This window comes from Cucurbita moschata, unplaced genomic scaffold (genome assembly GCF_002738365.1).
Source record: "Cucurbita moschata cultivar Rifu unplaced genomic scaffold, Cmos_1.0 Cmo_Scf00028, whole genome shotgun sequence".
Lineage (NCBI taxonomy): Eukaryota > Viridiplantae > Streptophyta > Magnoliopsida > Cucurbitales > Cucurbitaceae > Cucurbita > Cucurbita moschata.
This window is the reverse complement of record NW_019268544.1, coordinates 2,871,984-2,887,315: the sequence shown is the minus strand read 5'-3', so window position 1 is coordinate 2,887,315 and position 15,332 is coordinate 2,871,984. Positions and strand designations below refer to the sequence as shown.

Sequence of the window (15,332 nt, the reverse complement as noted above, 5' to 3'; positions counted from 1 at the left end):
GGGGGGGGGGGGGGGGGGGGGGGGGGGGGGGGGGCAAGGCAAATCCTAAGGATCATAAGATCCTGAAAAAATTGAAACCATCACAATTAATTGCATTGTTCTTCTGAATGTTGTTCTTTCCTGGGCCCGAATCAAATATTGATTCCTCTTCCACCACAAGATGTAATGAGTTCAGATTTGCAAAGGCTCCACAAGAGAAAAGAACTGTTCAAATGAAGGCGTAAGATGTGGAACCAGAGAAGGGAACTGTTGAGATTTGCAGAGGCTCCAAGAGAACGGAGGTGTAGTGGAAGTGCAAGTCCAAGCTAAGAAAGTAAACAAATTGAGTGAGCATAAACCAATAACCTTTAAAGAGAATATCTTCAAGTGGATGCTTAACCACGGGCCTTCCCACTCCCAAGTGTAAGCTCCAAATCGTCCACCCCAACTTCATGAATTCTCTCACCCTCCCATGGCTTCACTTTGCCATTCTCAAATTTCTCGAATTCGAACTCAGAGCCTCGCCCCCTGTCCGATGCAGCACCCCAGCCCATTGCTCCATGTCTGTCAACTGAATCGTGGAGAGACTTTTGCTGGCTCACTGGTTTCATCAGATTAAATGTAGGGGAGGGAGGAGCAACAGAAGGTGCTACAGTTTGGAAACTGACCCAGCGGCCAGAGTCCACAGTAGAAGCATCAGACTCATCACATTCTGGAATTGTTGCTGGTGTAAGATGGCGGCATCTTGTAGGACTTGAAGGAGCAGAGACAGCGTAGAGGGGGTGGCGGAAAGAGGTCAAGTAGCTATTTGGAATGGACTCCCAGTCAGGTTTTCGCTTCGAACCCCTCGATGTCGGGGAAGAAAGAGGTGGCGTAACAGGTGCACTGTTTGATATTCTGAGAGGTGCGAGATTAGCAGGTATAGAGGTTATATTTTGAAGGAATGGCAAAAGATAAGATGGATTCCCATCAAATCGAGTTGGGCTCGGAAAAGAGGATGAAGAAGGGCTGGCATGGTAGGATGGTACAGGACTTGGGAAACATGAAGATTGTGGGCTTGGTTGAAGAGAAGAACAAGCGCTCATGTTAGCAGAAGTGCCAATATCAATCGGAGGAGGCTTGCATCCCTGTACAACGAATCAACAAAAAAGGTAAGAAACAAACACAAGACATCAAATAGATTGCTGAAATCATGCAATGATTATAACGCATTTCACTCTCAGACGAAATGGAGGAGCACAAAAAACTAGCGCGAATATCATCTTTTAGCAGTTTCAAACAAAATCCAATACGCTAAAACGGAAACGGCACAGGGGAGAAACCTAATTAAATCCCAATAAATTGGGGGAGAGATAAATAAACTGGTACTACGGACTACAGAAGCTCTCAGATTTAGACATATGAACAGCTTAAGAATTCCGGATCTAAAAGAGGAAACTACAACACTGCTTTCACATACAGTCTTCCGCACTTACTCATTTCATCGTAACAAAAGATTCTTAAATTCTCGAGTCCTCAAATATCCAGATCTAAGAAGACAAAACCAAATAACCAAAGATTGAACTCAAAGAGAACTGAAACAAACAAAAAACCTAATATAAACACAGATCAGGAGGAGAGACTATAATCACCACATCTCAAAACCGATTAAAAAAGTACTAAAAATCAAAAACCATGGATTAAAGGAAAGGAGTCGCAGAACCTTGCGATAGGTGGTGCCATCTTCTTCAACCACCCAACCAGCTTCACTACAAAGCGCCTTCAAGACCTCGTTGTTATCACAGTGCTTAGGAAGCTTATAGTTCCCCTGAGTTCTGAGACCAGTGTAGATCTTAGCAGCAATAGCCCTCCGCCGTCTCTCCCTCCTCTTATTGTTCTCCCTTTCCTTCCAAGTCGGCGTCCTTCCCGATGACGCTCTACCTGTCATGGCTTCTTCAGGCATAACAACAAATCCTGCCGCAACAGCTCCAAATTCTTCTTCAGTACCAGCAATCCAGCTCCGCCCTCGAACTTCTTCTAATTCTCTATCGCCTCCTACCGCTTATTCTCGATCAGAGAGCGAATTTTCGAGCGGCGAAGAGACAGAGAGAGAGAGAAACAGAGCGTGTGAAAAAAGTACTGCACCACACCACCAAGCAAACCTCACGAGAAGAGCGCGCTTTTTGTTGAACTTCTTCACAAGGAACCGCACTTTAGATTCTTCCTACTCGTGGGGGTAATTTGGGTATTACGATCAATCATTAGGGACATTTTAGTCATTTACACGACCAAAAATATTAATTTTGATTATTGAAAATTTTTAAGAATTTATCGCATTGGTGGGTCCCAGTAGAAACACTTGTCAAGGCACGTGGATCAGTTGGCTCTATATTATATTTTTTGTTCCAAGTTTTTTTCAACTTCGTGTAATTTATATTTTATTTAATCAATTGTAAAAACAAGAAAAAAAAAATTCAATTTAATTAAATTTTTTAAAGTAAACATTAACATATTTTATTATTGCTTTTTAATTTCAATTGTTTGTTCCAAAATTCATCCTTGTATTTTCGATGTTAAAATAAAAAGGTTTATACTAAAATCATGAATTTTTTTATTTAATTTCAACTTAGTATGCTCCTGTTATTATTTGTTTTAGTGTCTTATTTTAATGTCTATTATAATTTCAAACGCTAGTTAAAAATGTTTAAGATAATTGACATTAAATAGTAAAGTGGAAAAACTTTATATTAATTTCGATAATGCTAAATATATTTTTCATAATTAATATACCCATGTGTGCTACTAGGGACCCATATCATCCCATGTGTCGTTGGTCTTTATTATATTCGTAAAATATTTATTATTTATGATTAATATTTATAATCTGAATATAGCTAATTATGTGAATAATATTTATTTTTAGCTCAAGTATAAAATTTAAAAATTTATGTAGATAGTTTTGTAATTATTTTGATTAATTTATTAGTTTAAAAAATTGTAGTATTATAATAAAGATATATATTTATATAAAATATGAAAATTGATGGCTTATGGTGGAGGAGAAAGAAAATAATAAAATAATAGGGAAGAAGAAGAAGCGTGTAGGGGGAGGGATGGGGCACGTGCGGGTGGGAAGGCGACAGGGAGTTGTGAGGTCACAAGTCACAAGGGCTAGCCGCACGTGCAGCAGACAGACAGGCAAGCGTGCTTTTTCTGTCCGCTCGGGACCACCTTGCCGCGTCTTGTTTTCCATCTTTATATTATTATTTTATTTATTTTTCTAATCCTCCAGCTCATCTCCTTGGTCGACGTTAACCACGTGGGGGACCTTTGTTTACGTGGCCTTATCAAGATTCATTGCTCCACCACCAACAATAATTAAAAAACAATACATTGAATTCTCCTTACTATTTTTTTATTTTAAAAAATATATTATCATTTTTTAGCTTTATTTTATTTATTTAAATTTAACTCAAAGTCAAAATTTTCATTAGAAATAGATATAATACATCAGTGAATTATAAAAAGTTAATATGTCATGACACTTACTACATAAAATTAAAAATTTTAAAATTTATTAGATATTTTAAGATTCTAAATATGTATCAAAATAAATATTATATATATTAGTCATTACATTATAATTTTAAAATTTAATTTTTTAACTCGCTCAAGAATAAAGGTATGTACTATATTTAATTTATAACGAAATTCCATTCTTTACTCATTAACGAAAAAGAAAAACATTTCAACGAAAGACCCACGCCCAAGTTTTATAGCTTTGGGTCCGCTATCCCGATCATAACATTTCAACGAAAGACCCACGCCCAAGTTTTATAGCTTTGGGTCCGCTATCCCGATCATGATTTTCTTACTCCTAGAGGAAAACGTCCTTCCTTTTTTGGCTAGTTGTGGATGAGGAAGGATTCGAACCCTGACACCGTGGTTCGTAGCCACGTGCTCTAATCCTCTGGAGTTATAGACCCCACCCCGTCTCTACAAGATCTATTCAAGTATTACTCATTCATACATAAATAATAATAACAATCAATTAGCAATTTAACTGCAAAACTATCCCAAAGCATTTTAAATGGCTCTTACAAAAACCAATACAAAATAAATAATCCTACGCAGCAACGCCCGGCAGCCACATCCGGCAGTTACCAGAAGAAGAAATGATCTTTCCATTCACCAACACCTGCAAATGGTAGCAGCCCACACAACAATGGCAGAAAGACAAGCAGAAGGGCATAGAATACAGCACGGCGGATCCAGTATGGCAAGATTGTGTTGCCATTTTTCCCTTCAGAAACCTTGACCGGGCCATGTAGAATCCTAAACAGTGTAGAAGTGAAAATATTTGCAAATAAATGCAATATGCACAAGGTCTCCCAGTACATGAGCCAATGCAATCCGCTTCCTCCCAGTGTGTCTATGCACAACTTCCCAGCTAAACCGCAGGCAACACCAAGCAGCAAGGCAATGAAAGTAACTGGCATTGCCTGGTTTGAAGCCGACGAGCGTTGAAGAAGCAAGTAGGCAATTGCAAGAATCAAAATCACGCCAAACGCCATTCGACTCACAACTTGAACTTGACAACTTAACATATGCAGTCCATTATTAAAAGATGCCATAGGATTTGGTATCCACCAAGATTTTGATTCCTGTAAAGACCACATAATCTCAAATAAGTTCGTTGAATGAATGCTTTTGCTTTTAGTTCCAACAATATGTGATGAAAAAACTCATCAACAGTTGCATAACAAAGTATATGGTTTTTGAGTTGCAGATCTACCAGTGTCCTGTACAAGCCATAACAAAAAGAAGGGGCTAGACTTGCCTTGGTTGAAGGTGTACAGATAGCAGTAGCTTCAGAAATTTTTTGGTAGGAAAAAACGTATGCTCCGTACGAGATGGCCATCGACATTATAAGCAAACCAGCAACGAGGCAGTCTATGCACTTTCTAAGCAGCTCTGAGTGTCTTGTGTCTTCTAACTGATTCTTGAACTTCTCTTCCTTAAAACAGGCTTTTGATATACCCATTGCCAATTTTGATCTCTCAAGATTGTTTAAGTCGCAATTGAGGGCAATTTGTGTTTCTTTCAACCTTAATTTCCTCATTGCAAGGCCAAGCTCCACTGTCTTAAGATCATTGGAACGAGCCTGTTCGACAACGGATTTTTCAAACGTGCCAAGCGCTATCTCATTGCGATGGGAACCAACTGCCCTTGGGGCAACAGAAGTCACATCACTTTTCAGTTCACACAAAGCTAACTCATGAGTCAACGAATCAGAAATGCTTTCCTTTATCACTTCAACTGAACTTAATTGATCAATAGGGGCAATTGTTCTAGAAGACTCTTCCAGGCGACATTCTTCCAAACGAGAGCTCCTTGTCACGTCTCTTTTCCTATCGAGGGTCGAATCTACTTCGATTTTTTCTTCCTTGCGTTTGCTGGAGAAACACACTCCTGTTCTTGCAGATAATTCACTGATTGATCTAAGAGTTCTCAACGTGCTTTCAAATGATCTCTCAAATTTCTTCAAAAACCAATCAAGCTTGTCTCCAAAAACCTGTTTTCCATATAACCGGTCAAAGAACAGGCATGTGGAAGGAACTTCAGCATCTTGGACTGTGGGCAATGCTGAATAAATAACAGTGAACTGTAGTTAGAGATCGAACTTACATTGACCAAAGATTCCCGGATAGCCGAAGTGCAAATCTGCAGGTACAAGACAATCTTGAATCATATGGCTCCACTAATATAATTATTTTGAAGAAATATAAGTAAGATCTTAGGAAAAAAGCGAGAATGGAACGACTCGGTGGTAAAGTATCATCGATGGTAGACAGACTAGGGCCTGTGCAACATTTAAACCAAGGAAGTTGCACTTTACTTCAGCAGACCAGACCAACACCAGTGAACCTAGATTAATACCACACCTATGACAACATTACGTGAATTAAGAAGGAAAGCTGTTGAAAAAATATCCATAACAAATACTGCAATTTGAATAACAAGAGATTAGGATTCACTATCTTCTTATTTGAAATGATTCAAAAGAGTGAATACCAATCTCATTTCAACAACATAGCCAAGGTGAGCTTAGGTCATCAGTAATTGACATCTACCATCGATCAAGAAGTCAGAGATTCAAATCTTCCATCCACAAATATTTTTTAACTAAAAAAAATAAGGTTACGAAACATTTGGCAACTCACTTCTATACTATGGCAAGATTGTACATTGAGAGCCTGATTACTTCAGGCATTCATATTATAGAGAACGGTAGCATACCACTGAGAGATGACCAACAGACATCCTTTCACCAGACCTTTCCTGCATCTCGAGCACCTAAAATCAAAATTAAAAAGCGCCTAAAAGATCAACAAACTATTTATACTACCGGCAGCCCTCAGAAACACACAAACTCTTTGATCATCAAAGTTCTAAATATGTACAGAAAACTACATTCAAATCCAAAAAAACATATCATTTCAGCTCTGTTATCATCAAAGTTCTAAATATTTACAGAAAACTACATTCCAGTCCAAAAAAAAACATATCATTTCAGCTCTGTTATCATCAAAGTTCTAAATATTTACAGAAAACTACATTCCAATCCAAAAAAACATATCATTTCAGCTCTGTTATCATCAAAGTTCTAAATATTTACAGAAAACTACATTCCAATCCAAAAAAACATATCATTTCAGCTCTGTTATCATCAAAGTTCTAAATATTTAACCATATTAGTAAGGCATTGGATACGCTTTCCCACTTGATAACAAAGTTCATATTCAGAGACACATATCAAAGCAAAAACTCCCATATTAGTTTCAACTTTCCTCTTAGATCTTCTAACATTAATATGGATGATTAAATAGACAAGAAAAAAGTGTTGTTGTCTTCAGTTACTACTAAAAATTGTAGAAATTTCTCCTGTCGTTACTCCTAAAAATCTGATAAGAAATATGAACATTAGACAAGAAAATTTCAGAGTCTCTCTCAAAAATAGATCGTATGTATTAAATGTCAACATTCAAACCTTTTTCCCTGATAATTTGAAGGGAAAATAACCATAAATTATTCATCTAACATTGAATTGAGAAAATTTTGACCGTTTAGAATCATTTAAGCGAAAACAAAACCACCAAAATACAAAATTTACCCTAGCTAGATAAACCCCATTAAAAAGGCGAAAAAGACAGAACCTGAGCAACAAAAGCTGCGAAGGACATTCCCAGTAAAAGCGCCACATTTTCAAAGTCGTCATCGGCACGCCGCGATTGAGCAATTAGAATCTTGCGGCGTCGGCGTTTGCAATTCACACCTTTCTGCAACAATCTCACGGGCGAAGAACAAGAAGACGACGAAGAAGGAAGTTCTTGAACATTGTCAATAATAACCCTTTTCTTCTTCTTCTTCTTCTTCTTCCTTTTGCGATTTAAACACGGCGGATGATCGTAAAGAGTCCGGCCAGAGTTCTCCAGATACGAATCAACCGCCGTAGCTTCTTCGCGGTCGCTGTCAGTGGTTTCGTCAACGGAAGCGATGCAACTGGGTGCACAGATAGGGGCTTCGTCCATGGCCAAATGAAGAGCCGCCGTAACCATGGACTGGGGATTCTCGTTGATACCAAGCCAGCGGGGAGACGAACGTATGATTTGAGCGCTCTTTTTTTTCTTTTCCCTTTTTAAGCTTTTTTTTAAAATAAATGGTTCAAAACGGATTTCATTTCAAAATAATAATAACAATAAATTACAAGTTTAATTAAAATATTTAATAGAATTTTCAACTAAATTCTAACCAATTACGCTCCATTATTGAGTGTCTGGAAATTTCAAAATTTTTAAAATTAATATATTTATTAAATTTAAATTTTATTTTTATCCGGTGAAAGCTTAATAATATTTAAAAATAGGTTAAACTTTATGTCATATTTAACCTATTCAACATTTAAAATAATCAATAATATAAAGAAAAAATTAGAACCCTAAAGTCAATTTTATATAATAAAAATGTAAACTTTATTTATTTTTTTAGCCCACCTTAAGTACTATTTTAAAAATACATCGTTTACTCATTTTCGATTAATAAAATCATAAATTTTATATGTAGTACAATGTCAATGTTCAAATCAATAAGATCGTTCTCGTAGTCAATCATGACAAAAGATCGAGTTGATCTTTAAATATGTTGGTGTGTCTTGTCTGTTAAATTATATATAAATTAATATATAAGTTGACCAATTAAAATATTATCTATAATTTATAAGTTATGTTGCGTAAATGTGTGTAATATATATAGGAATCACATGTCAATTATTTAATTAAACGTTGAGATAATATAATTTTCATAGTTGATGTTCTTGAGTTTAAATTTTAATTCCACGTTAAAGATAATTTAAATATTGATCAATAATTTTGTATTATCGGTAGACTTAAATAAAATGTTGTAATTTATTTAAAACTAAATTTAATATATACACATTAAAAAAGATTAAAGGTCATAAATTAATTAAAAAAAAGATGTAAAACATTTATCGCGATATTGTTTATGAGCCGCATGATTATGTTATATGCTATTTAAGTCGTTGTGTTACTTTTTATTTTGCTAGCCTATATTATTGTCTCGATCATTGTTTTTAAACAATTTTTTCGAAGATCTCTTTTCTCGTATTTTATTTATTTTTCTTTCAAAAAAAAAGTTAGAAACTTGGATAAATGTAGTTCGGCCAACGGTGGCACGAACTTGAGTTGGATGATTCACTCATTATTTAGAGAGAATATCACACCGTCACTTATAAATGTCTTAAAAAGCATGACTGTGACATTTAGCCTAGATTTTATGCGCGTGCATTTCACGATGAAAAAGAGCGCGTGCAGTTAGTTCAGGCAAATAGAGAGCAGAGAAGAAAAACTCTACTGCCAACCTAACCACAGGATTATGACGGTCCACCGTAGACACGTCAGCCGAAAAGCGTCTAAATTTCCAAAATGCCAGTGAGGGTGGACGCCACACGGACTCTCGCATCCAATCAGAATCTCCAGCACTCATCTTCTTCATGCCACGTGGCATTCTAACCTCCACCCCTTCAATTTTCATTTCCCCATATATTTTCTCTAACTAAATTTTGTAAATTTTTCTGGTTCTCCGTTCGTTCTCTACCTTCTCCTTCTCTCTTCCACGTCTTCGCTCTTTCCGCCATTACCGTCTCCTTTGGTTCTCCCGCGCTTCAGAGCTAGGGTTCCAGCACATGATTCAGTGAGCTTCAATTTCCGCACATGATTCATGGCTACTACTTCATTGCCTTTACCGGAACTTGTATTCGTCTCGCCGAAGCGGCTTCTGTCTACTTCCAGTTCCAGATGTTCGCACTATAGGATTCCTCTCCCTAGAAGCTGTAGTTTTCGTGTTCTTTTTCGGACTAAGGTCAAGGCTGTTAGAGAAGACGGAGTGATTGTTGACAAGAGAGAGAGCGAGTTGATCAAGGAAGCTAATGGTTATGAACTTGGTGGCAATGGAGCTGCTTACAAGGAGAATGGCGATTACAGGTATAATGGCTGGGTTAATGGTGGAGTTACGGTTGTGGAGAGTGAGACTGATAGTAGTAATGGGAGCTTAATGAAGTATGTTAATGGAAATGGTGTTGCTGCGACGGTGGTGGGGGAAATTCAAGCTTCGGAGTCGACGGAGGAGGGGAGGAAGAAGAGGATAGAGGAGATTGGTAAAGAAGAGGCTTGGTTCAAGCGGAGTGAACAGCAACATACCGAGGTTTGATTATCGGTTGAGTTCAAGTTTCGTATTTCTTTGCTCAGTTTCTGCTTGTTTCTTGTTATTATTATTTGATTCCATTGACGATGGGATTCTACGTAATTTGGAGGTTTTTATTTTCAATCGTCATGTAGCTATTATATGTGCGCTTGCAATTTCTGATTACTAGAACAGCTTATTTGGGAGGTCTCAAGTTCTAGATCAGAGATTCATTTGGGTGTAGCGGTGGATTTAGATGATACTTAACTAGAAGATAATGATTTCCTCCATCTCCCTTTTAATCTGATAATCCATGTTTTGGGCGTGGTAAATCAAAATTACTATCGAAACCCACAAATAAGGGGTGGCATTGAGTGAATAGGATTAGTCGAAAACTTTTGGGTCAAATTGTGATTTAGTAAGCCTTAAAAGTTCATAGTACCTTCTATTACCTGGTCTATTTAGCAGTGTGTAACTGTCAAATGCAATCTTAAATTCTGGACTAAAAAACTTGGAGTAAGCGTTATGGTCTTAAAATAAGATTGCACCAATCCTGGTAATAAACACGTCCTTGTGATATAATTTGCAAATCTGAGTTCTTCTTGATGAAAAGCTGCTACTTTTGGGATGTGTTTTCTCATTATGAAATTAAACCTGGTAGTGTAGGTATGAAGCATCAACAATCCTTGCACTTTCCTCCATATTTTCGATCATTTTAATCTCTCCTTTTCAGGTTGTTTTTGATTCCATATTCGGTCATTCTTCAGGTTTCTGTGGCACCTGGTGGACGCTGGAATAGATTTAAAACATATTCAACAATTCAGAGAACCTTGGAGATATGGGGATTTGTTTTTACTTTTATCATTAAGGCTTGGCTTAACAGTCAGAAATTTACTTATCGAGGTGAGCCCTTCTGCAACATCAATGCCAAACATGATACACAAATTTTCTCTTTGGATTTCATAATGCTATTGGATGATAGGAGTTCTCACCTTATTTCATGGTCTTTTATTTGCTTTTAGGAGGAATGACAGAGGAGAAGCAGGTTTCCAGAAGAAAGATCCTTGCCAAATGGTTGAAAGAAAGCATTCTAAGATTAGGTCCAACGTTTATTAAAATTGGACAGCAGTTTTCCACAAGAGTGGACATTCTACCACAAGAATATGTTGACCAGTTATCAGAACTTCAGGTTAAAATTCACTTATCTATGCTTGCACCAGCACCAGTCTGTGCGTAGGCCTGTTGCATATAAAATATATATGTTTTCAGTTGGAATCATGACATATTTCAACCTATCTTGCTTAGGCTGATGGATTCTCATTTTCAATTTAGGATCAAGTTCCTCCGTTCCCATCTGAGACAGCAATATCAATAGTTGAAGAAGAGCTTGGAGGTCCTTTGGACAATATATTTGATTGGTTTGATCGTGAACCAATAGCAGCTGCTAGTCTTGGTAAACTTGATTCACATTTTCTGTGGCTTACCATGATATATGTTGGGAAATTCTGTTGAGCTAAAGCATTTTGAAATTCTCTGTTTCATGGCTGATTAGAAAACTTAACATCAAAAGCGTCTTTGTTCAGGTCAGGTTCATCGTGCAAGATTGAAGGGGCAGGAGGTTGTGGTGAAAGTCCAAAGGCCAAGTCTAAAGGAACTCTTTGACATTGACCTTAAGAACCTAAGGGTTAGTTTAAACATTGACTGAATTTCCTATTTCTGTTTTTGTGTGTGCTCAGAAATCAGAATTGTAGTGATCTCACTGCATTTATTTTATTCACGTCTGTGTGTCCTCTCTAGTTAGATGCATGGCCTCAGATACATTTTTTCTGGCGAAACTAATTTTCTTGTATCTTCTATTTTTCCTTAATAAATTGTGGTAAATATATTAATTGGTTTGTCATTAAGCTATGTCAATGCTTTTTTAAAATGCAAAGGTTCCTAGGGGTATCAAAATTTAATGGTGGAATTTATTTTTCAGTTTTTTTAATTGGCAAATTGTTGTAAAAGTATTACAGTGATATTAATAAGTTGCTAAGAATACAAATAAAAATCAAGAAAGGAAATGATCGATATACATTTGTTGACAAAATAAATGGTGTACAATGAGCCAAAGAGGAGGGAGAGAAGAAGAGGGAAGAAAAAAAAAAAGAAAAGGAGAAAGACGAGAATGAAACTTTCGCGTGAGAAAATGAAGAAATGAGTATTGAACTATTAAGCAAAGTTATGGATCTCTTTAAGTTCTGCTAAGCGCATGCCTGCAACATTTAAAACACTGAACTCCTGTTTGTCACGTCCAAGATCAAATTTTCTAAGACTATTGAATTTGTATAGTGGAAAGGAATGACCGTTATGCATCAAAACCTTTGATATTTCTTTTGCAGGTCATAGCAGAATACCTTCAAAAATTTGATCCGAAGTCAGATGGTGCAAAGAGAGATTGGGTTGCTATATATGATGAGTGTGCTAACGTCCTGTATCAGGTATCAGCATTCGCTCAACTAATAAATTTTAGACACAACTACTGATATGTTAGAATATAAAATCTTATTATTAAACTGCATACTTTTTCTGATTCAGAAGTATTCAATCTTTTACTTATTTTTCTCAAATTCTATGCCTGTGTATAAATTCTCATTATTCCTAATATGATGTAAATTTCAGGAAATAGATTACACCAAGGAAGCAGCTAATGCCGAGCAGTTTGCAAACAACTTTAAAAACTTGAACTACGTGAAAGTCCCATCAATATTCTGGGACTATACTACTCCACAGGTGTTATCAATTAGTTTGTACAATTAAACAATTATTGCGTTTAGCACATTGTTCTTACTTCTATTGTTTATCATTTTGAAACGACTTCAGGTTCTGACTATGGAGTACGTCCCTGGAATAAAAATAAATAAGATTAAAGCTCTGGATCAACTAGGCATTGATCGAAAACGGTCAATATCATCTTCAATTTTTCATCTTCATTTATGATAATTGCAGGAAATTAACTCATTGTTACCATTGGTCTAATGTGATACATACAGTTTAGGTCGTTATGCAGTTGAATCTTACCTGGAGCAAATTCTGTCTCATGGATTCTTCCACGCAGATCCTGTGAGCTCTGACTACTACTTCTCGTTTATGTTATTTAAGTCTTAAAATTCCTGGGATTTTCTTGTATGCTTGATTATGGTTAAAGTTGGTGCAAGTGCCTCAGATATTTCATTGAACTTCATACGAAGTATTATATAAGTTAGATGTACAGACTTGAATAATGTGGAATGTAAAATATGATGCGTTTAAAACCTAAATCTATGGTGGAGCTTCAAACTGATACCGCCTCCTTTTACTGCTACTGTACATTGAGAGAACATACATTACTGGCAGTGCATAGATGTCATACTCTTGTATCTGTATGTCTACATAGAATCATTGCTTTGGATGACCTGATATTGTTGGTAGGAAGCATACCCAACCTTGCAGCTTTTCTGTTGTGATTATGTAAGTTATTCCCCTACAATAAATTGATATCCAGAGGAAAGAACATTTACCCTAAGGCAGTACAAACTCCCAACTGACTAGAGAGGACCAGTAAATACTCCCTAACCTCACTCAAGCCAAATTACTCATAAAAAGCATAAGAAGAAAAGAAACAACAGAAACCACTGTCTAAACACTGCCCTTAAATGGTTCTTTAGCATGTCTAGAGCTCTCGCTGTTAAATGACAGGGGAATGGATAATACCAGTCATATCAACTGAACAATTTTTCAATTAGAAAAAGAAAATGGAAAAAACTTCTCGCAGCAATATTTTTAATACGATGAATTTCTCAAGTTTTCAATGTATCTTCTCTGAAAAGATAAGTTTGAACTTGAAGATAAAATATTTATATGGTCAAACTTCCAAGATGTCTGCCGTGCTTGCATCCATCTTCTAGATGATACTGAATGTAGGTTATTGCAATCAGCTGTACTCCTTGCCTTTTTCTTTGTTTTTAAATTTTTCAACAGAGGTTTTTGAACTTGAAATGTACCTTTTTTTCAGCATCCTGGAAATATTGCTGTCGATGATGTCAATGGAGGAAGGTTGATCTTTTATGATTTTGGAATGATGGGAAGGTACTTGAATGTGCTTGCTTGCGTCCAACTATGAAATTACACCCCCATCCAATAAAAACAAACAAAGAAAGAAAATCAATCTTAAATGGCCAGGATATTTTGCTAACATATTGCTGTATTGGTGCCTTGCAGTATCAGTTCAAATATCAGAGAGGGTTTGCTAGAAACGTTCTATGGAGTGTATGAGAAAGATCCGGACAAGGTACTGGTTTCTTAAAATGCACCATTGCCTTTCATTTGACCATGTGAAGTGTATTTCTGTTTCTGCCACCTTAAGGTGATATACCAGTACCTTTATTTATGCCTTGTTGTTGCATATAAGCGTAAATATGTTTTTACCCATAACATGCATTATAATGTTCAATTGTTTACAAGAATTGTTCTTTAGTGCAGGTTCTTCAAGCAATGATTCAAATGGGAGTTCTTGTGCCTACTGGAGACATGACCGCTGTTAGACGAACAGCTCAATTCTTCCTCAACAGGTTTATTGAAGGAGAAACTTGAATGAACTTAAAAAATATCCCACTGATCAATATTCATTTCCTTCATTCTTTCTTCTTCCTGTCTTTCTTCTTCTTCTTCTTGTTTTTCTTTTTCTTTTTGATAATTGTTAGATTTGAAAAGGATTTTTCTTTGGTACTTTTTAGATGTGGAACATCAATAAGAAAATCTCCAAACTGAGGGGAGGCTTGAAAAACCTCCAATCGGTTAAAAGTGAGTTCATACTATAATTGTGATAAGGAGAAACATTTATTCACCAACTGAGAGCCAAAAAGAGAGAGATTCAGGAACCCCTTCCGAGGGCCTTTTCTTCTCGTTGAAAATGCTGTTTATGAGTCTCATAAAAATGAAAATGCGGTGTACATGGATTTTCATTTTAATATTATAACAAACTCATTAGTCATGCGATGTTATTTTACCTCTTAGGAGTACAGGCCAAATTAGGAATCAATCTGAGAGTTCAATGACACCACTTATGATGATCGAGCTCACAGTTAGATGTGTACTGTAGTGTTGTAACTTTTGTTGGGCTCAACCTTAATGCTTGATTTATTTTGGTTATCATGGGCAGTATGTGTAGATTTGTATTAATAAATTAGAATATTCCTTTTAAAACAACAGCATGTTTAATCGCTACTTGTTTGAACTAAGCAAGCAACTGTGGTCAAATTAAAATCATCTTGTAAATCCATTCTGCACAAATTTTCTGACCATGGACTTTTGAACTCAAACTCTCAGTTTTGAAGAACGTTTGGCTGCACAGAGAAGGGAGAGAGAGATGGCAACCGCAGAACTTGGCTTTAAGAAACCATTGACCAAGGAGGAAAAGTTGATGAAGAAAAAGGAACGTCTAGCTGCAATTGGTATGTAACCCTGTCGAGCAGTCCCCGTGTCCCATTATGCTTTAAAATTTTCCTTTTATTATTATAATCATTATTAAAAAAAAAAAAAAAAAAAAAAAAAAAAAAAAAAAAAAAAAAAAAAAAAAAAAAAAAAAAAAAAAAAAA

General features: G+C 36.2%; 3 protein-coding genes across 4 annotated transcripts in view; 1 reads left to right on the top strand and 2 right to left on the bottom strand.

The window, feature by feature from the left end:
- The window catches only part of LOC111463489 (BES1/BZR1 homolog protein 2-like), a 2,722-nt gene extending 575 nt beyond the window's left edge, over nucleotides 1-2,147 (bottom strand). Inside the window, exons 1-2 of one of the 2 annotated variants that reach the window (XM_023107440.1) lie at nucleotides 1,682-2,147; nucleotides 346-1,106 (exon numbers count right to left, since the gene is read on the bottom strand). In XM_023107440.1, the coding sequence (XP_022963208.1) occupies nucleotides 375-1,106; nucleotides 1,682-1,921 (972 nt within the window). In that variant the 5' untranslated portion in view covers nucleotides 1,922-2,147 and the 3' untranslated portion in view covers nucleotides 346-374. Of the gene's footprint in view, nucleotides 1-69; nucleotides 1,107-1,681 lie in introns of those variants that run through there. The other variant, XM_023107439.1, reaches the window with a different exon arrangement.
- Nucleotides 2,148-3,955: 1,808 nt separating this feature from the next.
- On the bottom strand, nucleotides 3,956-7,650 carry LOC111463309 (protein CPR-5-like). The gene is made up of 5 exons (XM_023107191.1): nucleotides 7,176-7,650; nucleotides 6,259-6,315; nucleotides 5,647-5,682; nucleotides 4,799-5,533; nucleotides 3,956-4,622 (listed from the first exon to the last, which is right to left on the bottom strand). Exons 1-5 carry the CDS (start codon nucleotides 7,575-7,577, stop codon nucleotides 4,119-4,121), a joined length of 1,734 nt encoding a protein of 577 aa, XP_022962959.1. The 5' UTR covers nucleotides 7,578-7,650; the 3' UTR covers nucleotides 3,956-4,118.
- A 1,457-nt stretch (nucleotides 7,651-9,107) lies between these two features.
- The window catches only part of LOC111463308 (protein ACTIVITY OF BC1 COMPLEX KINASE 8, chloroplastic-like), an 8,666-nt gene continuing 2,441 nt past the window's right edge, over nucleotides 9,108-15,332 (top strand). Inside the window, exons 1-13 of the mRNA XM_023107189.1 lie at nucleotides 9,108-9,738; nucleotides 10,485-10,620; nucleotides 10,740-10,906; nucleotides 11,050-11,170; nucleotides 11,301-11,401; nucleotides 12,099-12,197; nucleotides 12,379-12,489; nucleotides 12,580-12,659; nucleotides 12,750-12,819; nucleotides 13,751-13,824; nucleotides 13,957-14,026; nucleotides 14,218-14,306; nucleotides 15,064-15,188. Of these exons, the coding sequence (XP_022962957.1) occupies nucleotides 9,256-9,738; nucleotides 10,485-10,620; nucleotides 10,740-10,906; nucleotides 11,050-11,170; nucleotides 11,301-11,401; nucleotides 12,099-12,197; nucleotides 12,379-12,489; nucleotides 12,580-12,659; nucleotides 12,750-12,819; nucleotides 13,751-13,824; nucleotides 13,957-14,026; nucleotides 14,218-14,306; nucleotides 15,064-15,188 (1,726 nt within the window). The 5' untranslated portion in view covers nucleotides 9,108-9,255. The remainder of the gene's footprint in view (nucleotides 9,739-10,484; nucleotides 10,621-10,739; nucleotides 10,907-11,049; nucleotides 11,171-11,300; nucleotides 11,402-12,098; nucleotides 12,198-12,378; nucleotides 12,490-12,579; nucleotides 12,660-12,749; nucleotides 12,820-13,750; nucleotides 13,825-13,956; nucleotides 14,027-14,217; nucleotides 14,307-15,063; nucleotides 15,189-15,332) is intronic.

What these genes read in the sequence shown, in the direction of transcription:
- LOC111463309 (XM_023107191.1), bottom strand. Translation starts at nt 7,577, where the DNA reads ATGGTTACGGCGGCTCTTCATTTGGCCATGGACGAAGCCCCTATCTGT. An exon ending in TCGCAGCTTTTGTTGCTCAG is followed by an intron (nt 6,316 to 7,175) that starts GTTCTGTCTTTT and finishes TTTTGATTTTAG; the next exon opens with GTGCTCGAGATGCAGGAAAG. An exon ending in TCCGGGAATCTTTGGTCAAT is followed by an intron (nt 5,534 to 5,646) that starts GTAAGTTCGATC and finishes TATGGAAAACAG; the next exon opens with GTTTTTGGAGACAAGCTTGA.